The sequence below is a fragment of the Diadema antillarum genome, unplaced genomic scaffold (assembly GCF_040938485.1).
Source record: "Diadema antillarum isolate AM-2024a unplaced genomic scaffold, OU_Dant_1.0 seq00000697_RagTag, whole genome shotgun sequence".
In the NCBI taxonomy this organism is placed as follows: Eukaryota; Metazoa; Echinodermata; class Echinoidea; order Diadematoida; family Diadematidae; genus Diadema; species Diadema antillarum.
Genome location: NW_027271602.1, coordinates 621,724 through 646,779, shown reverse-complemented (window position 1 = coordinate 646,779; position 25,056 = coordinate 621,724). Strand labels below are relative to the sequence as shown.

Below are 25,056 nucleotides of genomic sequence, written 5' to 3'. Positions count from 1 at the left end.
TTTTTTTTTTTATGCCTCCGCCACGAAGTGGTGCCGGAGGCATTATGTTTTCGGGTTGTCTGTCCGTCCGTCCGTCCGTCCGTCCGTCGTCCGTCCGTCCGTAATGAATTTTGTGGACAGCGTAACTAAAAAACATTGTGAGGTATCCTAATGAAACTTGGCATGTACAACGTATGTGTATTAGGGGGTGAAGTTGTGCCTATCAACTTTTGGGTGCACATGCTCAAGGTCAAAGGTCAAAAGGTCAAGGTCAAATACATAAAATTTCACTATTTCCACCATATCTATGCAATGCCTGAAAATATTTTCTTGAAACTTAGCGTATACATGTATTACCCAATTAAGATTCTCTGGTGAAATTCGGGGGTCATGAGGTCAAAGGTCAAAGGTCAAAAGGTCAAGTAAAAATATTTAATCTTCACTTTTTTCTCCGTATCTTGGAAATTGTTCAAGGTATCTTCATGGAACATAGTACATATACATGTACTGACTGGCAGTGATTATCTAGAGAATATAGGGTTCGTGGGTCAAAGGTCAGGGGTCAAAGGTCAAGGGCAACACTTCAAAATTTTACTATTTCCCTCATTTATGCAATGCCAGCAGGATTATTATTTTTTTTTTTTACACTTGGTGTATGCATGTATAACCCAATAGAGATTCTCTGGAAGCTTTCTTTTTTCTTCTTTTTTTTTTTGTTAGCCTCAAAGGTCAAAAGGTCAAAGATCAAGGGAAAGTGCTGAACTAACTTTTTCCTCCATATCCCAGAAGTGGCTCAAGTTATCTTGAAACTTACTACATATTTATGCATGTTGTGCCTCACAGTGATTATCCTATGAATTTTAGGGTCAAAGGCCAGATGAAAATGGTAACAATGAACTTTTCAATACAGAAATTGCATTTTTTCTCCATACCTTGAAAATTACTCAATGCATAAACTTATGAATGGGTCAAAGTCAAGTTAAAGTCCTTAAATCCCCAAATACATGCTCTCCTATTCATCCAATTAAACCTAGATCAAGGAAGATGAACATTCAACACATTAATTTGTGACAAACTTATCATTTTAATATTTTGCCAATTTTGTGAAAATGTAATCACACATTGTCTACATGTACTATAGACCTATTGGGAGAATCATGCATAATGGCGGAGGCATACCAGTCGCCATAGCGACATTTCTAGTTCATTCATATTTCTTTTCCCACGTTATGAGAGAAAAATAAAATATTTTTGTCTTCATTTGCTCCCTCCTTTTTGTTTTTAATCACCAAAACTTGGTTTGATAGATCATAGAACCATCCGTTGATAAAAAGCTTTTCTGAAGACAATCCTGCGCAAACTGTCCAAAACTGCTTCACTGCACTAACATACGTAATCTTGTGCTGAGCAGGACTACCTCATAGACCGCTAGTGTTTTTGTTGCTACTGTGCTGAGAGAAATAGAATATTTTTGTCTTCATTTGCTCTCTCCTTTTTGTTTTTATCACCAAACCTTGGTTTGATAGATCATAGAACTTAACCACCTGTTTATCTGCTTCAGACTGTAGGCCTACATAATTATTATTATTATTATTATTATCATTATATGATAATAATAATAATAATAATAATAATAATAATAATAATAATAATAATAACCATTATTATTATTATTATTATTATTATTATTATTATTATCATTATTGTTATTATTATTATCATTATAATCATCATTATTATTTGGGGAGGGGGGAGATCATAGTCATTAGGTTTAATAAGTAGGCACCCGTGGGAATCCATGGGTCTCAGGGCCTTGTATTTTTCCTTTAATATTTCTTTTCCCACGTTATGGGAGAAAGAAGAAAATTTTTTCCCGTATTTTAAATGACTGGCAGTGTAATTTCTGACACCACAGAATTTCCTAACTGTGCAGTGATTTGTCCTAATATTATCTGACCTGCATTACAGCAGAGAACAAGCTACATGTACTCCCAATATGTTTATAGATCTAGATGTTCTCTCTCACAATCAAATTCCTTTTAAGTCACCAATAGATTAATTGTTTGCATATTTGAACTTCTCAGTCAGAGTTCATGCATCTGTGTAGACCACATATGACTAGTGCTATACGTTGTCTTTCCACTACTGAGTACTTGTTACAGTTTGAGCACACAGAAACACACATAAACAAACATGTCAGATATCATTCAAATGTAAGGATTGATCATTATTTGTTGATGCCATGAAGAATTTACGCCCTTTGATATCAGAGTCCGACCTTTGATCATCTGTGATTCTCTCCACTGGCATTTTCAATCACAGGTTGATTTAGATGCGTAGAAGTGTACTGTGTGTCATACTTACAAGGTGTTAAACTGCTGTAGTGGCTGATGTGTACAGTTGTATGACCAAATGACTCAGCTACCGAGTAAATACAGAAGTTTGTGTGATGTGAAATACCAATTTTGTTCAGCCTCTTCCTCGTAGCAAGCAACACTACATACAGGAACTGGTCTTAACATATCAATTATGGATACATTGTAGCTTGATGAAGTAAATTACCGTATGTGAAATAAAGGCTATTTTGAAAATCAGCAGATTTATATTCAAACGTGACAACCAAAATAAAATTTTCCCCTTTCAGTTTTCAAGAAAATGCAATATATGCATGTATATTCTATATTCTGGAACAAGTGTGGAAACTGTGACCTTAAAACTGAGTGGATTGCATTAATTCTCAAACATGACACTGCTGGTTTTTATTGACTTTGGAAGAAGGACCTTGGTGACTTTCTACATTTCTACAGACTTTCTGCATTTATCAACTCATGTCTGGCGCAGAATTAAGTTTTCCAAACAACTTTTGAGGAGATTTGGGCAGATGATAAATGCAGGGCTGTCTTGATAATGAGGTTAGAAAGCATTTCTGAAAAGCCAAGAAAGATGCAATTGCAATTGCGTTTGAGCCAGAAATACATTTCAGTGGAGGTAATAAATGCTAGAGTCGTTTTGAAAGGCATTTATAGCTTACAAACATTACATTACATTACATTACATTATATACATTGTTAATATAGTGTTTGGCAAGCAACCCCACCATCATATTATAGTGATTATATAGACTGTTTTGAAAATTATGGCTCAATTTTATTCCTCAGTGGCAAAGTAGTGTCCAAAACATATCTCTGTAGGAAATGTTTAATGAAAGGTCTGGAAAGCTAGCAAAAACTATATACTTAAACTCAACCATTTACTTCAATACTACATTTGAATTATAGGAATTGTATAAACAATTGTATTATTTTAGAATAACATAATTGAACATCTATTCATATTTTTTTAATCATTTGCTTTTTACTATTTTCTATTTTGTATGCAGTTGATTCCAGTGAGACTTTGCTACCTACTTCCACATTTGAATGAGGGTCCCTTAAAAGAAGTGTAATCATGATGAACGGAGATGTGGAGCTTGGACCTGTATCCATCAATGGAATGGGTCACTATGGCGACCAGGATGAAGAGGGTTATGAGAATGATGGCTTTGAACTGCATGAAGAGTCAAACTGGAATAGCGGCAGAACAGAAGAAGTAAGAGTGTTCAAGGGGAATTCCCAACCAGTTAAAGGATAGTCTGATAAGAAAGAGTGAAATTTTGTGAGTACAACAGTGAAAATCTGATAAAAATTAAAGAAGTTATGAAATTGTTAAGCCTTGGTAATTTTCACAAAACACTTCTTCAAAGGTCAATTTGAGTGTTTTGAAGTCATCACCTCACAGCTTGCCGTATCGTTTGTAAACAAAATCTTGAATTTTCCATTTTTTTTTTCTTCAAATGCAAGTATGCCCTAGTCTCAAATTGTATTATATCTGTCTGGTTATTGTTTTGAAGTTATTCAGTCAATAATAATATTGTTTTGTGTTCTTAAAGCAGAAAAAAAAAAAAATTATTTATTGATGGAAAATTACGATGTTATGACATCAGCCACTCACTCAATTGCATTGCATAGTTGCATATATACAATGTACACGAATGTATATTATAGATATACAAATGTATTGTAGATGTTGTATGTCAACCATTTGAGAACTATTTTGCAAAAATTTACAAAACAATTTCATAGCTTTCATCATTTTTTTTGTACATCAAAATTTGATCAAATTTTCAATGTAGTGCTTATAAGATTTTACTCTTTCTTTTCAGATTAAATTTGAACTGGTCCAGAATTTCCTTTTGATACATTAGCTTTTGATTTAAAAAAAAAAAGATGATACTAGAACAGTACTGTACATTGCCAAAATATTTGTAAAGGGAAAAGTCCACATTCCTTTTTTCCTAGGTTACAGTACATGTCTGAAGCTCATGCATCATGCATCTATGGAGTCATGTGAAATACCTTAATCGTACTTGAACTTTTATAGAACCATGATAGTGAACAAAGAAGGGATGCTCCCTATGAAGTAAAGCTTTTTAGTCTAAATTACAGAATTTTTAAGGTAATTGGAATTGATATCTGTGGAAGCTACAAGGAGAGTGAGTGATTCAATTACCAGTATATATTATATGTACAATTTAGAAAAAAAAAAGTTAAAAGCTATTATTTTGTGCTGAATGGCTGACAATGCAAACGTCATGAATTGTATGTACTCTGTCAAATAATAGCAAACTTCTTTGAGATACAAAGTTGACAATAAGATTAAAGGGATTATGGGAGAAGCACATGGGTAAATGGGTTTTGCAAAGTTATGTGAACTTTGTCCTATTTTTAATTTAATTTTTTTTTTTTGGTGAGCATGTGTGCTTTAACTATATGCACTCATTTTGTGTGAAAGTGTCTGCTCTGACAGAACTGTAAAGAGAAAGGATTACAGTGACATGAAGTCTTATTTCACTTGACCCTAATTAACAAAGCAAAATCAAACATCAGAATTGTAAAAGTTTCATCAAAATCAGAAGTGAAAGCGAAGTTTGGGAATCTCATTTGTGAGTTTATCTTGTTCTACAAAACAGTTATATTGGCTCCAACCCCCTGTGGAACTTCAGTGAGGTGATGTTATCACCTCACTAACTCACCCATCAACCAGTATGCAAGTCTATTACATTTCCATGTATCTATTTAATGAAATTTTGAAAAATGTAAGTTGTATTTAAAGGTATCAGTGTAAGTTGTATAAAGGTATCAGTGTAAGTTGTATATTAAAAGGTAACAGTGTTATAACAAAAATAGCAATGATGAATCTTAGGGGCAGGTGGATGTAGAGGCTACTTTAAAAAAAAAAAAATCCACAACAAGATTTTTGAACGCTTTTGTGTACAACCCAGTTGGAGAAATTAGGATATCATCAACTCGTCTAATTTCCATATTGGTTTGGATAGTTTCACTGTTCTTTGAAACCATGTAAACTTTTTAATTTCTTGAACTCATTTAGTCTTTGTATGATTTTGATGAAACTTCTACCATTCTCTTTCATTAATATTTAACTCTTTAATAATCAACTTGAACATGGACTTGTTATGGCTTCCAGATTTTCCAGCCAAAGTTTAGATTCTGATTTTAGAGGAATGATGTGATTGCACGTGTATGTCTGTGTTCAAAGTAACCAAAGCCATACTACTGTTCTCATTTCTCTGTCAACCATCAGGTGATTGACCTCATGACCATCCTAGAAATTGGCACAGGTGATGAGCGCTTTGGATTCTCTGTCATGGGAGGACTGGAGGAAGGGTTCCTGCCAAATGTGGATGCCATATTGGAGGGTAGGGTTTGAGTTCATCTAACTACATTCCTATTTTGCAAGCAAAGCTTGTTGACAATGCAGGTGCAGTGTAATGTCATTTCGCTTGTTTGACTTTGTTTCATATTTGCTGGTTTATTTGCCGTGTTGCTTTGAATTGAGTCATAATGGTTGACTGTATAGTACTTTACTGTATAGGCCCTACACTAAACTTTTGTAATCATGTAGTTGTCAGCCTTATTTTATACATGAGGGAGATCATGTGTTGTATCATTACTCTTAAGTCAAGTCTTAATTTGGAAAAACATCTTACAAGTGTAGGTCATAGTATTCTACTACTTTTGTAGAATCTATTGATTTTGAAGTTGTTTTCATATATGACAGTTAAATGCAACATAACAAAAGACAATGCCACTTTTGTCTCAGATTGATCTTCATATCAATATTGGGCCAGCCAGTATGAGCTCCAATGAAATGATATGATACATATCAAACAGCATGTATTCCCTTCATGGATCACCCTAATAATGTTGTTACCTCTGATTGTGCTTTGTTTGCCAGTTGGCATGTATTCTGGAGTTCTTTTTATGCAGATTAGCACAGATATCTGGAAGTTAATTGTTGATGAATACAGATTATCCAATCCCCATATAAATCCCAATTGTGTCACCATGGCCTTCCTGTTGGGCTAAGGCAAATAACAACACCTGAGTAGACTTGTTATGCTATAACAACACTGTAGGTCAAGTTGGGATGGATTCAGAGGGAGTTCACATGGCAGTTTGGGAATCTTGCTGATTTGTCATCAGCACAACAATCACAGTGAAAGCCCTGCGCCATGTCCCATATGAACCACGATTTGATCATTGATGTTTTTAAGCTCACAATGCATCACTTGCACTTCTTTTCACTGCCCACTACAGCAAGCCAATCAAGCCACATGTACATACTATATGTAAACAGGTCAGCAAAAAGTGTGTGAATGCCTGTCAAGGATGATGATGTGTGTATGTATGAGTGTTGGAGCCATCATGCTGCACATAAATGTGCTGCATGCTGGATGGCTACAGCAGGTGGGGGTCAGGCTGAGGTCAAAAAGGCACTCCATGTGAGTGCATTGGTGAGATTTTGGTCATCGTGTGAACCCTGCGAAAAATAATGATAATGATAATGTTTTGATTGTGATTGTTCAGAAGAATTTTTGCCTGGTTTGAACGGTGATCCAAAAAATGAGATTTGGATCACAATTAGGATCGTGATTAAAACTCCCTGCTCCTTCTACCATTAGAACACACCTACTGAATGCTGATGAAAAAGCTTGGCAGATTAAGCTAAGTGCCATGGCACACATAGAATTAATTTTCCAAGCAAGTTTTTGGTGTATCAAAGTTGAGTTGTGTGAAAAGAATATGCATGAATGCTCTGTCATATTGTCCCTTAAGTTGTGTGTGTGTGTGTGTGCACGTGTGTGTGTTCTTAGGGCTAAGCCACATACTTTTTGTTCGGTTCCTCTTCTTTAGCAACTCTTGTGTTGCACTTACTGTACCTCATTTCCTAAAGTTCATGCTTGATAAAGAGCAGTAATGAGATTTAAGAATGATTCTGAAATCAAAGCTTAACTGCCTTGACTTTACTACGATATCACATAATTGATGGTTAAGAACAGTCTCTGTGATTTACGGTGTGGGAATCATGCTGGTACCTTTGCAGACAGTCTGTGCCATCCAAGCTCCTTGGGTGGTTGCATAGTGTGTTTGCATATAAGTGTATGTGTGGTACAGTTGAACCTCTCGTATCCAGACAAGTCGGGACCGGGGCTCATCCGGGTAAGGGATTTGGCCGGATACGGGAGACTCAATGCTTTATACATGTACATATACATACACATGTACTGATGTAGCCCATTGTAGTACCACATGAAGTAATGTGTATACTGCAACCTTTTCATTGTTACACTCAGTAACAGACCCCCAAATAGAGGTTCGTGTTTGCAAGAATGAAATCATTTTCTTTCATAAATTCTTGGGATGATTTACCTAAATAATTATTAAGAAATGTATCAAGTACATGTAATTCATGTGTGTTTGTGTAGGAGTTCTCAAGGAGTTGGGAATCCCCCTTTCCTCCCGTAATTATTAAAAAAAAAATCATGGCGAGATTGCGTCCGTATAATAGAGAGATCCGGATAAAGGGAGGGCGGATAAATGAGGTTCAACTGTATGTACATACAGTATCAGTACATGTACATTAATCTAATTATTTATTCCAGGTGCTGGCATATATCTTTATTTGTTCTCCATGTTGTAACATTGGCACGTTTTCAACAATAAGGGCAGTCTGTGTTGTCTGTTGCATGTTATAAAGAAGTTAATAAAGAAGAAAATGATATATGGTAGGGTTTGTATGACAACAAACATTTTGTATGACAACAAACATTTTGTAAATTATTATCTTGCAAGAATGTATGGGTGAAAAGGGTTGTGAACTGTCAAGAAAATTGAGCAGAGGTGGCAAAATTGATTCCAAGCAACATATACAGTGAAAGACTGCCATCTACTGGTGGGAGGTATACATGTGCATCTTTCTGTCAGAATGTGTAGTTAGGTTTGGAAGCCATTATGAGTATCACAGTTTGTGTATAGACCTTATGCATATATGACGTCACACGGTCTTACCAACTGAAGGGCGCCCTCCCTGAGAGGGCAAGCGAAGCGTCGCTAGAGCGTGCTTTTACACGCGAGGCAATGTGCATATACACAACATCGGTGTTTCTTTCACTGTCTTTTCTAATGCATCTAATCCACAGCCCTAGATCGGCAAATTTAAGCTTGTATAGCAAAATCGACATTGGAGGTATGCATTGCACTCACCAGATTAATGATATATCCAACATTTTGGTACAATTTTCATGAAAAAAGATGCAATTACCAGCGGTCGTAACAGCTCATCAACCTATGAATCCGTTAGCCAATCACATGCGAGGTAGATTTCTACGTGTTTTTTATTAAAACACGTACCTCGCATGTGATTGGCTAATGAAATTCAAAATGGCGACTTACAGCCAGCGAACGGCGATGTTGTGATACGGATACAAATTTCTGCGATATAACCTAGGAATACTCTAGTTACTCTGAGTATTTCGATTGCACAATGTGAGAAAGTTACCCCAAATATTGCTGCATAATGTGTCATGTCATGTCAAACTTGTTTGAATGTAAAAAAACTGCCACTGGCCTGGGGACTGGCGGCGAGTGAGGTGATCGCCGGTAACGCGCATAAGAAAAGCATACAGCTAGCTGCACGCGTGCATTGTCAAGGACTTCGCTTGCCCTCTAAGATGGCGTCGCGAGAGGTTGTCGAGCGAGTGATGACGTCAATGCATAAGGTCTATTGCAATCTTTGACCCAATTGCTGGGGTTTGCTGGCAGAACAGGGCCCTGTTTTATGAAGAGTTATAATTGATTATATAGTTGATTTCTATGATAAATCTATGGCAGCCTGTGTGGTAAGGAAATTGTTAATCAATTAAATATCTTTTGATAAAATGGGGTCCAGATAATACACTGTATTTTACAATATTTTCTCAAAACAGTTAAGTGATGGTGATATAAATGCAGCAGTTTACTGAAACAGACAAGCTGCAGAGTTTTAATAAGCAAAAGGCTAACTTGTTTACTTATTTCAAGTATAAATTATTCATTCAGATCTGCCTTCACATAGCATTTTTTTCTTATTTGTTTCTCACTATAAAAGTTCATGAACTGTCTTGTGACCGCACTGTGACCTCTTATCGATTATAAAGAAGGACAATGGTCCAGGATCTATTTATAGAAATACATAAATTGTAGCTGTATTCATGCGTAGCATGCAGGTGAACTACATGTAAGTACTCTGTGTTACACATTTTTTTGTTTGTTTATGAAATGCAAGATGAGCATGTCCTTTGTGTAACATTCAGTGTAACTATCAGTTAGCATACTTCAGTGGAATGGGAAGAGGAGGCAATTATTGACGAGTCTTACGTGGCATTTCATCATATTTATTCAATTTCCATTTATCATATGACAGTATCATCAGCTATCAAGACATTAAAGGCATTGTTTAACATGTTCAGAAGAAACAAAAACCCAACTGTAGTGCTTCAAAATAGTTCTCAAATGTGAGTTAGGGAAACAAAAAGCCAGTTTAAGAATGCTAATCAGCATAACCAATGTTCGGTATTGTTAATACAAAATGTGAACAATAGTTATAATATAATTTTTTTAATAGACTAAACCGTCTACAGTTATGGTTTAGTGAGAAAAATAGTGAGATCTCCTTATATTTAAGGCTTAATTGCGAAATTGTTATATGGTAGGATGTTTTGGGATACAACCGACCTACCCATATGCATCAAATGTGATAACTTGAACATTCTTTAAATCACTGCTCCCAATGGTAAACGGTACCTTTAACACTTTTTCAAGCCATTAGAATATTTTTACTTGAATTCCATTGAAAAGATGTACCTTGTGTTACAATAGCATGTATCAAAGGTTAATTGCAACTTCCTCTTGGGCTCCCCATTATGATTGAAAATATGCTGTGAATTTTCATTAGATATTTTTTTCTTTTTTTATAACCTGAGGACATATTTTGAAATCATGTCATGATAATGATCTTTCTCAAGTAGATTCTCAATCAACAAACAATTTAGCATTCAGCATTTATACTCTGAAGATGACTGTAATGGTAAAAATCCTAAATGCCACCATTGCAGTGACTTTAACCTTTAAAGGTCTTGTTTACCTTTGGGAACAGTGATCTAAAAAATGTTCATGATATCACATTTTGATGCATATGTGTAGGTCTGTTTTATCACAAAACAGCCTATACCGTATGAAATTTTTGCAATAAATCCTAAAATATAAGGAGATATCAGTATTTTTCTCATGAAACCATAACTGTAGACGGTTTAGTCTAGCAACATTTTTATTATAACTATTGTTCACATTTTGTCTTTTTAACAATACTTAACATTGATTATACAAATGCAAATTTTTAGAGTGGCTGTTTCTATCCCAAACTCACATTTTGGAACTATTTTAAAGCACTAATGCTGGGTTTTTGTTTCATCTACAAACAGTATGTTATGCCTTTAAGATTAAACAAATCATATATGATAATAATAATGACCTATATTCTTCAAATTAGGTTTTTAGTTTTCAAATACAGTTGACTGTAATTGTCTGTAGCCTAGTTTCCTATAGTCACCCAGAAAAAAAAAAATAAATTTTCAGAACATAAACTAGGAGCTTGTTGATTGTCACTTTTAATAAAGATGATCATAGAAAAGTCACCTTTAATAAAGATGATCATAGGAATTAGGTTTAGTCTCAAATACTGGATGCACTGTTTTCAAGCAGTCGTTCAATTGCAAAATACTGTAGGACATGTTGATCTCTACTGTATCCTCTTTCTCTGTCAAATGTAATTTTCTTCATCTGTAGAGGCTGAGAGATTGATGAATTGCTTTTTATAATTCAGTGAGGCATCAGATGTGAATTGATCACATTGCATAGGGTTTTGCAAATAAGCAACAGATACTATAAGTTGCACTTATTTTTATGGAAGGATTGGGCACAAATTGTAAATGAACATGTGGTTGTGTTATTTTTTTTTTCATTTTATGTTTATATCTGTAATACAAACAGGTTTGTTATATTCATATGTATACATCATGTCTTTTATGTACAATTGTGAGCAACTCAGCAATCCATATTGCTGCGAGTCACGATTTCAATAAACCATGAATAATAATAATAATTTTACTTTTTTTGGGGGGAGGATAATGGTCATTAAAAAAAATGCAAAGATGTTGCCATATCCACTAGTACTCTCCTATGGAAAATATTGTCCACTGAACATGTGACAGCAATGAAAAAATTGCCTTTATAGCTAATATACTACACAGATGAAAAATTGAGTCCCTTCTCCTGTATTCTTCAAATAGTAGATGAATGTTTAATAGTGAAGGACGGCACTGATGATAATTTTGCTTTTGAGTTGTCCACTTGTTTGTGCCTCTGTCTTGTCCATTTGTTGGTCCTACAATGTACACCTTGTTATCACAATTTAAGAAAAACTGCTAGATGGATAACTTGTTACCTGGCCTAGGTCAAGTGGTAGTATTATCTGGGAAGAAGAATGATAATGGCAGGGATAAAAGGTCAAGGGTCATGGTCAGAGGTCACCAAAATTAAGCTGCACAATGTAAAGTGTCAATTCTTTGCCATGTTATTTGATGTAATGGACAAAAGCAAACTGGAATATTTCCTTTGTGGAGAGTGTTATACATAGGCCAACCCTTGGTCAGACTTTGTAACTTTAGGTCAGTGAACTTCATCAAAATGTGACCCAGCACCACAAAACCCAAGGCAAAAAAATGCTGGGGTTTTATACTTTTAATAGGCCTGAAAATTGATTTTGGGTCAACTTTGTTGATTTTCGGCTTTCAGTAATTGCTTGACGGAGGTAAGTTTGGAAGCATAACATTTGTAAGTTGTATTCCTAGCAGATATTATGGACCTATATCCCTCTATTTCATTTTGTTTTTCTCCATTTTCCAACCATGAGATATATGAAAACATGCATGAAAACCTTTCAGAAACTTAAAAAAGTCACCATCAGCTCTAATACTCCGACATAATCCTTCATAGAATCTTGTTAATGAGCGCACCAAGGTTTAAGGTTAGTGTGATAAAACATTCATCGTGGTCACCATGGAATTTTGAATTGCTTTCGTTCCACAGATAGTAAAGGATGACTAAGTCCACTGAGTACACCCTCAAAGAGCCCTTTTTCTCAAAAGCAGCATTCATACTACAGTATGTTCATGTTGATTTACAAGATTCTAAGATTCTAATTCAGTAGGTTTTTATAGGGACATCCAGTCATAATAAGCAATGATTCTATAGCTGAAGATTTTTTTTTTTTTTAAATGTGAAGAAATATCTGCCAAGTTTTAGTGGATTTCATGCTACAGCTAGGGTCTCAAAGGTAAATGAAGGAACAGAACTTATGGTAGATCTATACAATAATTGAGAAGTGTAGGCTTGTCAGTCTGCTACATGTGTAGCAATCAAATTCCATGTTTTTTGTTTTGTTTTGTTTTATGGCTGCAAGCCTTATGCATTACAGTGCTGTCCATTACAGTGAAATATTGTACAGGCATTGTGCACTTATTATACATTGTAGAACACTTGTGGCATCTCTCTGCAGTGACTTAGGCCGCGTTCATGCGAATTTCGTAGCCAGAATCACAAACATGAATCATGATTCAAAACGGCGTTTCAAATCACGGTCTTGGCGGAAGAGCGTTCATGCGGGCTTTCGCAACGCTGATTCTGGCTCTGCTCATCCTTTGCCATTGCGCAGGGCACTGCGCAGTTTGACCTTGTCTCTGCAACTCGAGCCAGACCTCCTTATGCCAACTGATCAGTCAGTTTATTATAGGCCTTATACGTTTTTATTTCGGTGAATACTTTCCAGTAAGGTGTGGCATTCAGGCTCTATCCACAGATAGAGGAATAATCCTAATTCTTCGTCTCTCCAATTGTTTCCCTTGGTAGACACAGCACTGCAGCCATTATTTTTTTATCAACTCAATCGGAGAGTAATTACATGTATCATTATATTAAACAGCTAACGTTAGAAACTACCGTAGAATCGGTGTATGGCGTTGATGTAAGCAAACAAGTGCAAGTATGGTACCGAAACACACGATTCATAAGACGTACACAAGCGCGCGAACAGAGCAAGAAGCTGTGGGATACCTTATGAGACACGCATGCGCACAGCGAACAATGATGTCATAGAATCATGATTGAAATCACGGTTGCGTTCATGTGGTTTCTGCGATCGTGGTTCTGGCAGAGCCATGATTCAAAATGCCGTTTTTTCCACATTTCAGATCGGCGTTTTGAAACGCGTTTAAATGGAAAAATCGCATGAACGCAATGCAACTAAACACGTTTAGCAACTAAATGTGTTTAGAAACGCAATTCTAGTTTCGCATGAACGCAGCCCTAAAGAACATGTGTATCTTCCTCTTTTGATATTTGTCACACTATTGGAATGCTATATGTATAGGCTGATAACTGTGACCACATGGTACGTCTGCAATTAAATTCTTTTCAAACTATCTGGTAGATTTGAAACATGAAAACTGATTTTAGTGTTGAGATAGTTGCATGTAGACATGAGTTGACACTTTCTGCAGGGAAATGTCACGCAGAAACTGCTTTGAATTTGAATGAGGATTATGTAGTTTTGTTGGTTGAAGGCAGGGGTGTATTCTTATAATATGATAAGTTGAAGGATGATACTGCAATTTGCAATTTTTATGATTCTTGAGATCCTAGATGTAGATCCTAAATGTAGAATAAGAAAAATGTGTAATTGTAGGTGCATAGAGAGTGGAAAGCTAATTCTGTTGAGGTACTTTGACAGGATGAGCCATGATGTTTACCAGACTCAGTTTTTCCATCAAAACAGGATTAGTGATTAAAGATCTGCTCCACCCAAATCATCACTGACGTCTATTTTACGATCAATAGAAGTCTACACCCCCCCCCCTCCGCAAATTTCAAATGGAAAGCTTCCTTTTCCCCCACCATGTCATCTTACGAGGTTTCACTTTGCTCCATAACACTATTAATAAATGGAACTTCCTGATGAGGGTTAGAGAACTTTCATCACTGGCATATATACATTCTGTAGAGCAGTGCTGGCCTGGTTAACTAAGGCCATGTAAAAAAAGAAAGTAGTTTCTCGTTTAGGTTTTTGAAGATAGGCAATGAGGGAGGTCTTTAGCTATTTGATATCTTACAATCTTTTTTAAGGATCTTTGAAAGGAAAATAAACTGTGTTTCCTGCGCAGTATTTCTGAGAAAGGCAACAAGGAAGGACTTGCTTTACTATTTACTGTATCCAATTTATGAAATGATATCAACACTATGATGCCCATGGATATAATGTGTTATGAGAAACCAGGTCACAGCCTGATCTTCACACTGTGCACTTTGAACCATTATTGAATTTATGAATGTATATTTTTCAATTACAATACATGTATTTTATTTAAAACAAATTCATGCATGAAAAAAATACATATAATAATGTTTTTTTTTCCCCAGTGATACAGATTTAATATAATATGGAAACATATAGAAAGGTAGACACTTGGGGAATTCACTCTCTAGCCTGTTTCAGGGTGGTATCATTAGGCTTGACCAGACTGGACCCATTCATGAACTATTTGATGAGGTAGTGCAGAATTTGAATGCTATTCATTAAGCATTTTCACATCAGCCCGATGTTTCGAAATAGCGTGCTATTTTCTGACTTGGGAAATTAACCCAATAACGAAAAAGCGCTCTATTTGATAATGTGAACACAAATTAGCGCGCTAATTGTATCGCTCTGATCGAGAAAATTTCTCGAGTCCAACTCGGGAAATTTCTGAAATAGCGGGATAGTAGCGCCCTATTTGATAATGTGAAAATGACTCGAGAAATTAGCGCGATGCATCCCATCATGCCTAGCGTGTGTGACCCGATCGATCGCGGCAAACTGCACACAAATCATGAGGAATTTTTGAGAGGGCACACACATTACTGATGCTGTTTGCACATACTCAGCTGTCGATTTAGCTCAAAAAAAAAAATCGGGCTAATTCTCTTCGGGCTGATGTGAATAAGAATTGAAATAGCGCTCTAATTCGCAATCGCGAAAAATATCTCGAGCTTGGACTTTTATCGGGCTGATGTGAATACGCCTAATGTTCAGATCATGCGAAGCCGCTGCATGCATACAATGTGCAAGCTAGGGTGATAACTCACACGGAGTGCACTTTAAAACATATTCCTTATACAGTGTATAAACTGACCTGTCTGAATTCTGCAAAAGCAACATCATACTATATCTGAATTTTACAGAAAGATGAGTGTATGTGGAATTCAATCATTTGATTAATGAACAATCTTGTTTGTATTGAAATATGAAATTCAAGGAGGCTGCTGCACTTCTCCTCTTAATACTAATAGGAAGTTTCCCAATCAAGTAAGAAAGCATGAACTCTAAAGCACTTTCATATTGGCAAAAAACATGTTTGTAAACATTTTAGAAATGCACTTGTCACACATCAGATATTTTTTCACCTTTGCCCAAAGGGTGCCAGAGGCATTAAATTTTGGGGGGTTGTCCATTTTAAATCTGTCAGTCCATCCTATCCCCATCTCATTATAATGACATGAAAAATGAAAAAGAAAAAAGAAGAAGCTTGATTGGCTTTCTTGGTACCTGGCCCAGGTGTAAATGGCTAAAGCAGTAGATGGACTGATATCATTTTGGGCAAAATCCCACAAAGGCCAAGGTCAAAAGTCACTGAACCTTGGCTAAAGATGTAGTGCTTGCCAGATGTTCACCTTTATGTATGAATTACTTCAGCTAGAAATGACTAGTGATGATGTCAGTTGGTTGATAGGGTAGACACTTGTACATACATTGACAATTAATTGCAGGATTATGATATTGGGAATGAGTCAAAGGTCAGGTATGTATGCATACATCTGTTATCTTGTGGTTAAGTGCAAGAGTTGCACCTATGTGGAAAGCCACAGAATTTGTGACATGACTGTTGGATAAGTATGTCGTTTGCAGTAAGCACTCAGTAGAGCTCTAGGGACATGTTATAGGGTGCGTTTATCCAGAAACTTTGTGAGACAGAATCATGATCCTAAACACATTTGAAGAATTTTCGGGCAGTAGATATACGTAACCATGCTTTCGTTATGCATTTAGAAACATTGATATTGAAATGCCATTCAAAGGGTGATTTGAAATGCATCTGAGACCATGATCGCTTTTCTGCGAGTAGATAAATACCATGCCATTTTTGAAACACATTGATGTCTCCCAGTCAACTTCCAGTATACACGCCACCAGTTACAAAAAAGCCTGGCTTAAGTGGACCTCTAACAACTTCCTGGGTCAAATAGCGTGAAGTACACTGTGATAACACTCAAATCACAATAAATGTGGCACCCGGAGAATTGAGTTTGAAACCACATTTGTAAACGCCATTCGAAACGCATTTTTCAAACATGATTTTCCCTCTCAGGTTAGATAAACGCAGCCTTGGTGTCTAAACACACCATCACATATGGGAAAACAAATCAGAAATGTTAGAAACAAAGTTCTTTAAAAGTGTGAAATCCGTTTTCAGTAAATGACCCTGATGTCTTAGTGTGTAATTATGGACTCTGTGATGTTTTCATTTCTCAGGGGTAAGTGCTATTATCTGGTGTAGCTAAATGTAGGAATATATATGCTTTTAACTGCATGGCACAATACACAGTTTTGTTGCAAATGAAGAAGGTGAAGTGTGTGGTTGTGCTGTGTAAGTAGTTTAATCATTACCTAATTTAGATTGAAATCCCCAGGATAGGCAGTTTTTGTATTGCCTGTAACTTGATTTTTAAGTACTTCAATAGTTCCCTGTTCATACAGTGATTGGGTAAAGACCACAATACAACCAGGTAGCAAAATCATATCTGCAATCTAGAGAACAAAGACTGTTAACCTGTTGAGGACAAATTGATTTTGATAAGTAAACACGCATTTCCCATAGACACCTGCCTGAATATCCAAGTATCAACTAATTTCTTGCTTGACAACTCACATTATGGAAATGTGATAGAATAGAAAGGGGCTTTATTTTTGATATTCTGCTAAAGTGGAGCCTAAGGGAATATTCCCCTTTTACTATTCCAGTATTATTCTTTCTTTTTTTTTTCATGCAAGTTGTTTTGTATGTACTGATCAGGCTTCAACTGTAGTTTCTTCAATCAGACAAGAACAGCATTAAAATCCCAAACATGATTTGGGTAATATGCTTACTGGAGAGATGTACATTGTAGACACCACTATTATAAGCATGGAGCTACAGTGGCTTCATGGTTTAAGTGAGGAAAATATTGGTGACAAACATCTAGGCTCTGTCAATGATGTTCTCAGTTTCTAGAGGCTCCAGAATTCATGAGATAAATAACATGTGTATCAAGTAGGGCATGAGATGATTCCATCTCCTAGGGGTTTAGGCTTACATGTATGTTGTGCTTGAAAACAAACAACATTTACTTAATTAATCATTTTTACTTCTGAGGATGAAATGAGTATATCTGGAAGATGTTATCATACTGGTAATTTGAAATGTTTACTTGCAGTTTGTAAAGATAAAATAAGCTGATAACTCAATTGATGATATGAACAGAAATTTGTGCAGTGTAGCTAACGAGTAACAGCTCAGGAAGGAAACATACACTACATTTCAAGTTGTTATTATGCCTACCATGTATTACTTTTTATAATTGTAAATTACAGACAGGTATTGCCCTAGGAAATAATACAGGGAAATTTGGAGGGTTAAGATGACTTTTGAACTTTGAGCAGATGCCAAGCTGTGACATTTTATCATTATTAAGAGGGCTTCTAGAAGAGATATGATTTCTTTATGCAGCTGTCATTTGTATGACGCACCTCTTGACCCCCAGGATAGGTGCGTCAAAGTACCAATGTGCGTCATACCTTTTAGGTACCATGACGTACCCTCCGTCACAAAAAGTGACACACCTTTATGAGACATTGACGCATTAACCATGAAAAATGGTGACGCACCTCTTCGTGAAAATGACTGACCCTTGACGCACATGTTATTCGCGGTACGTACCAGACTGGAAAAGACAGTGTGCACTCACGCAATTCGCAATTGCCTGCGAACTGTGTGCACCGAACGGAAATTCGCGCGCGTGAACCCCTGTCGCCTACGGACCCTCGGATGTTTACATGGATCGCCGTGGTATCCCCATGTGCGGGCGGCTGGGGAGCGTGAGTATAGTAGCTTAGCTGCACAAGCCACCTGCCACTACACTACAGTCCCCTATTTCGTTTTGAGTCGGGGTAGAAGCGTTCCGTTGTGCAATATCTGCTTGTATTTCTCTTCTTCTCCATCCGCTTGTCCCTTTCCTCTCAAGTACGAAATGATTTTTAGAGTGTTGTGTGTGTTTTTTGTAACGTTATAGCATCATTTTTCTGCAAGGAAGAGGTGAGTTTCTGTTCGTGTATTGATGTGCACTGCAGTATGTGCAGATGAAAAGCGTTCGAACTTTCTTTCCCGAGGCCGAGTATCGTGGAAATTCGATGTAGGCCTATTTCTAGGCCTATCATATAACAGAATACTTATAACAAACTATTTTCCGGTCAAAATGAATTGATTTCCTTTGTTTTGTATTGTTTATTGACTTGATCCTAAGGATCTCGTCGCAATACCGAGTTTCCAATGTCTATATTTATTTTCGCGTAGCTTTCGGTGCTGCCAACTTTTGCTAGGGCCTAATTAAATTTACTACACTAAACTTACCGTTCTCCACTGTCGTTTCTCACACCTTGTTTGGTACGATTTCTTCCATTTTATATCACTTTATCCGTTCCCTTTGTACTTTGAAGTATTTTACGTAATTCTTTCAAGTGTCTCGCACTGCTATTTTCGTAACGGCGATTTTTCCGCTTGCTGCAATCACTTTTTCGAACCGAAGCGACGAAGTCTGATACCAGCCGCTTTAGTGTGCTGTGGGTTGTCTTTCTAAATACATGTACCGGTATTTGTGTTGTTGGGAGGTGTTGATACTTTGTATTTGTTATTTATTTTCCTAGGTGTTTGTCTCGAGGGACTACATTGTATGCGTGTTTCTTAATGTTGATAGGAAAAGGCTAAAATTGTCTGAGTGATGTCTGATGGTGATGATGATAACTGCTGGTGGAAAAAGACGGCTTACTGTGAATGCTGAGCGTACGTGCCGTTTGTTTTATTTCACTTTCCCTCTTATTCTTCTTTCCTCCTTACTCTTCTTTTCCCTCCCAAGAATGATAAAAAAAGAAATTACGTACACCTCACAACAAAAAAGAACCACGTGCTACCAACCTTCGTAAAGTTAAATCTAAATGTTCAACATCACCAAAGAATAAGGGGAAAGCACGAATGACAATAAATCAGAGCGAAGAGATTGTGGTTACATGCAGTCTCTTCGGCTCGAAGAAACTTGACACCCCACCTCTCTCCCCTTGTGGAAATTTCCACAAAAGCAGGTGCCACACCCAGGTGCGTGCCAGACGAAAGAATGCGCGCACTGGAATAAACAGCGTGTAAATATCCTGGAAATATCGATCGAAGAACCAGCTCATTAGTTGAGTTAAAGGAATCATTGCAAAGATATCGTGATTCTATAGCCTTTCTTTTGGCGCATAGTAGGAAACATCAAACAGTCGAATATAGTGTAATTGATCGAATATCTTATGTTCCCTAAACACTAAAAAAAAAAAGATCGATTAATCAGTCAATTAAAAATGCAATCACAGAAATAAAAAGGTCTCGTATGCCCAGAGAAATTCACTACGAGTAGGTTCAATGAGATGCAGTCATCACCTGGTTAGACAGCAAAATCATGACAATTAATTTCAGTTCACGCTCATCATAACTACTTATTACTTATCAAAGTTTTGGCTATCAACATTCGTTCGTACGTGTTTTTTGTTTGTTTGTTTTGTATGTTTTTCCTCAAGTGAAAGACGTAATGATTTCTTCGTATCGAACGTAGACTGTATGTTTACCGTTTATCCAAACAGTAGGCGCCTAGGCGTACTTTCTGAATATATTCAGAAATTTCTATCAACATTTTAAATATATTACAAGACTCCCAAATACCAGTTGAAAAAAAAATAAGAAATCGAATTTTTGAGATATGAACAACAACAAAAAATAACTAGATCTGTCGTCTTTGGGACACGATACATACATGGTATAAGTATGAACTTGATAGGCGTAGCACTTTCTGAGCTAACCTCTGCACAACTTTTGGGGAGAAATAAATAAAGAAAGAAAGAAAGAAGAAGAAGAAGAAGAAGAAAGAAAGAAAGAAAGAAAGAATCCGTACAGATACAGAAGGTGATTCGAGAGGATAATCGGATCACCTAAAAATGCATAGGAAAAGACCACTTCAACTTCGAATGACTTCGAATTTCTCAAAACCGTTCCCTAGTTCATGGACATCCCATAGAAACGCGTGTTTTGATACACAACTGTATAGGCCTACACGTTGCTATGGCATGTCCTCGAACTATCTAGTTTCGCGAAACTACGGCCTGGCATGGCCACAGTAATTTTTTTTCCGTAACCTCCCGCCTCCCCTTCCCCGATTCGAAAACAGCTTGATTGAAGCCCCTGCCTATATTTAAACACGAACCTTATTAAACCCTAAGTTAGGTACATGGTTTATATGGCTAGTGTTTGAATAGAATTTACTATTTTAAGTTAATATAATAGACTGTCAGTATTGCAACTGATTGACAAATTGCCCTACATCGACGTAAATATTTTGTTCATAAATATGAATAAGACTCTCAGTAGTTCCATAATCATTTGTGTGTCGATCGGCAGGTTAGGGTTACGGAAAAAATAATCGCGGCCTGGCCTCTGCTCTGCCATGCCACGTCTTCTGTATACACGTGTATGTACGCCTGTACTGTATACATGTACAACACGGTCCACATCACGCACGTGGTTTTGCAGCAGATTTCACGGTCGACGGTCGGTCGATGCTACACTACAACAGTGAATGCGATTGAAGGATAGCGAGCTTCGCGATGCCGCGGGCTGTATGTGATGATTTTAATCACAAATCATGTTTGGTAGTGTGGTTTTTTGAGCAAATTTGTGCTCAAACCTTCTGAAAAGACCTTTAGTCTGACATCAGATAGAAAAAGAAGACATACGAGAATGAAGTGAGTATCAGTATGTTATAATAAAACTGAATGAAAATTGTGTCATTTTCGCGTTTTCAGGAGCCGCTGAATTCGGCCGGCTCGCGATCGCGAGTTTGTTTTATTCTGTTATGGAGGGATACCATGCAAGAAGCCTCGCAAAATTACATGACGGTCCCATTAACGAACCTTTTGACACACTCTGGTTAAATGACCGACAATGACGCACATAATGGGTCAGTATTGTGACGGACATTTTGCTCCCATGACGGTACCACGCGTCATCAAATTGGTGGTACTTGACGCGACCATGACGCACCTTTCCCGGGGGTCAAGAGGTACGTCATACAAATGACAGCTGCATTATTCCAGAGATTTGTGAACCAATTGCACAAACTCACGTTTGTGCTTACAAGCCATCCTAGCTAAGTACAGCATATTGCTCAGGAGTTTAATCAATATTGACAATGAGAAGCTGCTAGATACATCTTCAGATATATGTACAAGGATTGCTTACTCCAGGTCTTGCCTGGTCATTGTCTTTCTTAATCCTACTCTTGCATTCCTTGGCAAATTTCACCTGACAACATCGATGGACACAGCTATTTTTACTGCTTTTTTTTTTTCTGAGAATGCATTGGAAAGACATACATCAAATTGTTTGCATTAAAAAGGAATATATCAGTAACCATCCTTGGATGAACTTCAGAGAGCTCAAAGTGTTCAAAATGAAGTATTCATAGGGAAAAAAAAACACATTCATGTGACAAACATTGAAGGGAGAGGTAATAACTAAAATAAGTGAAATTAAAATCATTGACAAGAGGTATGTATGAAATACAATGAACTGGTTTTTGAAAGCAAAATAACATTGGATTTAGACTTTTATTATTGCCTATAGGACTTTGCATTAGCATTGTCCTCTCTTTTTCTTGAAGAGAATGACTTTTCACACGTGAATGTGAGAGGGAATGAAAAAATGTTAGGGAAAAAAGCCATGTTAGAATACATCATTAATATCAAACATTAGGCATTCCTTTGCTAATATAGTATGTATGGTTATATAATTGATGGTTCATTTGATTTGCCATTTTGCTGGCTTTCAGACTGCAGTGTAGCAGAGGCTGACATAATCTACTTTATTCAAGTCTTGTTTATTGATCAGAGTAGGATAAGGATATCATGATGCCATGCTCCAACCACCTGCAAAGAGCTTTTCAAATGTAGCAGTTGGATAGGCTGTGGTCTGCATCAGCTCATTACCCCCCCCCCCCCCCCCCCCCCCATTATTATCCCATAGGTAAATTCTTCCTGTACAGGGAGGGGCCTATTTGGGCATTGCATAGTTTGTGATTAGACATTAGTATCTAACAGGGGAGAGGAGCAGGTCGGGAAGACTCCTTCCTCACAGCGTCTTTATAATGTCTTGTTGATATTGGCAGCAGGCGCAAGTAGCATTTGGCTCCGTGAGGGTGGCAGACGAAGGGGCGGAGAATCACTCTTGTGTGCTGAAAGTGGGTGAGGAAGCCGCTGTGGTTTGTAGCAGGATTTATGAGGTCATTCACAGGCTCCTCTAACCACTTTTGACCCAAAACTTATCTTCAACATCACCCAGGTCAATTGTGTTGTGTTGTGGGCTCTTGTATGGGACAGACATTCCTGGAACTCAATGGGGAGAATCGGTGGCACTCGACCATGTTTAGCTCACGTAGCTTGTTGACTTTTTAACTCAGCTCCGGGCTCCATGTGGGTGTGTGTGTTACAGCAATGTACTAGCCAACCAAAGAGGGGAAAAGAAGTGTGGGATCAAAACTGGGATTGCGCTGTCTAAGTCTGATGGCTACATTAGGACTGGTGTGTTATTATGTGTCCATCGTCATTGAAATCCAGTGCCTGAGTTTGACTTTGTTTTGAAATTGGAAAAATCCAGCCTGAAATGGCCTTTCATGCTGTGGTTGTATTGAAGTGGAGTTCTCATGGTTCACATGTGGTAAGTCATTCAAGTGGAATGCTGAGGATCTAGCCAAACGTGAACCTGAGTATTTGGAGTGTGACTTTGCTTTTGTGTTTTATCAGCTGTCAAACTGTGATTACAAAGGTCAGTGTAAAGGAGGCAGATGGAACAATTTGAACTTCCCTCATCAAATTGAAGGGGCATGTCCTTTGCAGCAATCTGAACTGCCAGATGGTCATCCTGTTGTAATTGAAAGTGAGCAGTGGATCGTACTTCCTCAGAATTTTGAAGGATCTGCATCATGATGACAAAATGAGAAAAACTGTCCTTCCATGATTACTGCAATATATTCAAGGACTAAACCAACTCGACATTGATTTTAGTTCATAGGCCAACAGCTGACAGGCTTGTTCTTTCATTTATCGCGAAATTCCTGTGATTTTAACAATTTTCTTTACTTAATTGTACACTTTCATGTTGTGGAAAAGATTTTGTGAAAGGAAGTGGACTGAGACTGACTGATTTCTTACCACATCAACGAGGGAGTTTCTGCATTGGTAGTAAGACAAGGGAGTCGTAATATTGTCAGCCATGGGTGTGCCTTTAGACTCACCTCCACCCAGCAGCAAGGGTGAAAAGAAAATGGTGGACATCGGAGGTTACATGATCATGCTGGCAGAGATGAAGAACAACAAGATTAAACTATATGGTAACTAAATGCTCAAACTTTTCTACCTTTCTGCAAATTTAGCATTTTTGTGTGTGTGTGTGTGTGTTTTTTTTTTGGTCTGTATCTATCAGGCTCCTCAGCTTCAATACTTGTGCCACTCAAACACCATGTTACTGTGCTTTTCTTAATAGCTCACATGGTGTATACATTTTTACTGGTCACATGATTTAAAGATGGTATGATGAAGCACAAAGTATATACACTATGTACTATGGAGAAACACCTTGAATTCAGTGGGAAAACAAACTATTACTAGCCTGATGTACTAGCCTGATAACAACAGCAAAGTGAGCACAAAAAAAAAACACAAATAAACAAACAACCCCAACCCAAATAAAACCTGTATGAGTGTTGCATTGTAGTACCGTAATCTTTGAAGCCACATACTATCTTCCACAGTGCACACTGTATGTGACTAAGAATGATGATCATGAAAATTGAATAGCATGTACAGGGATGGTATAGTTTTTGTTGAGATAGGGATTCAGATTTTAACATTTTGCAAGATAATCAGAAATCACTTATATCAGTTCTTGAAGAATTAGAAGTTTATTTGATGAAATTCAGTGTTAAAGGACAAGTTCACCTTCATAAACATAAGGATTGAGAGAATGTAGCAATATTAGTAGAACACATCATTGAAAGTTTGAGGAAAATCAGACAATCCGTTCAAAAGTTATGAATTTTTGAAGTTTTTGTGCAGTACCCGCTGGATGAGAAGACTACTACAGTGTATGAATAACTTAGATGTCACATGCGTACAACAATATAAGGAAAATATAAAGAGAATTTCTCAAAATTCCAT

General features: G+C 37.1%; 1 protein-coding gene across 2 annotated transcripts in view; it reads left to right on the top strand.

Annotated features, from left to right (window-relative positions):
- The window catches only part of LOC139737631 (protein PALS1-like), a 138,284-nt gene that overhangs the window by 10,040 nt on the left and 103,188 nt on the right, over positions 1-25,056 (top strand). For both annotated transcript variants that reach the window (XM_071648305.1, XM_071648304.1), the window contains exons 2-3: positions 3,359-3,567; positions 5,620-5,734. In XM_071648305.1, coding sequence (XP_071504406.1) covers positions 3,427-3,567; positions 5,620-5,734 — 256 coding nt within the window. In that variant the 5' untranslated portion in view covers positions 3,359-3,426. The remainder of the gene's footprint in view (positions 1-3,358; positions 3,568-5,619; positions 5,735-25,056) is intronic.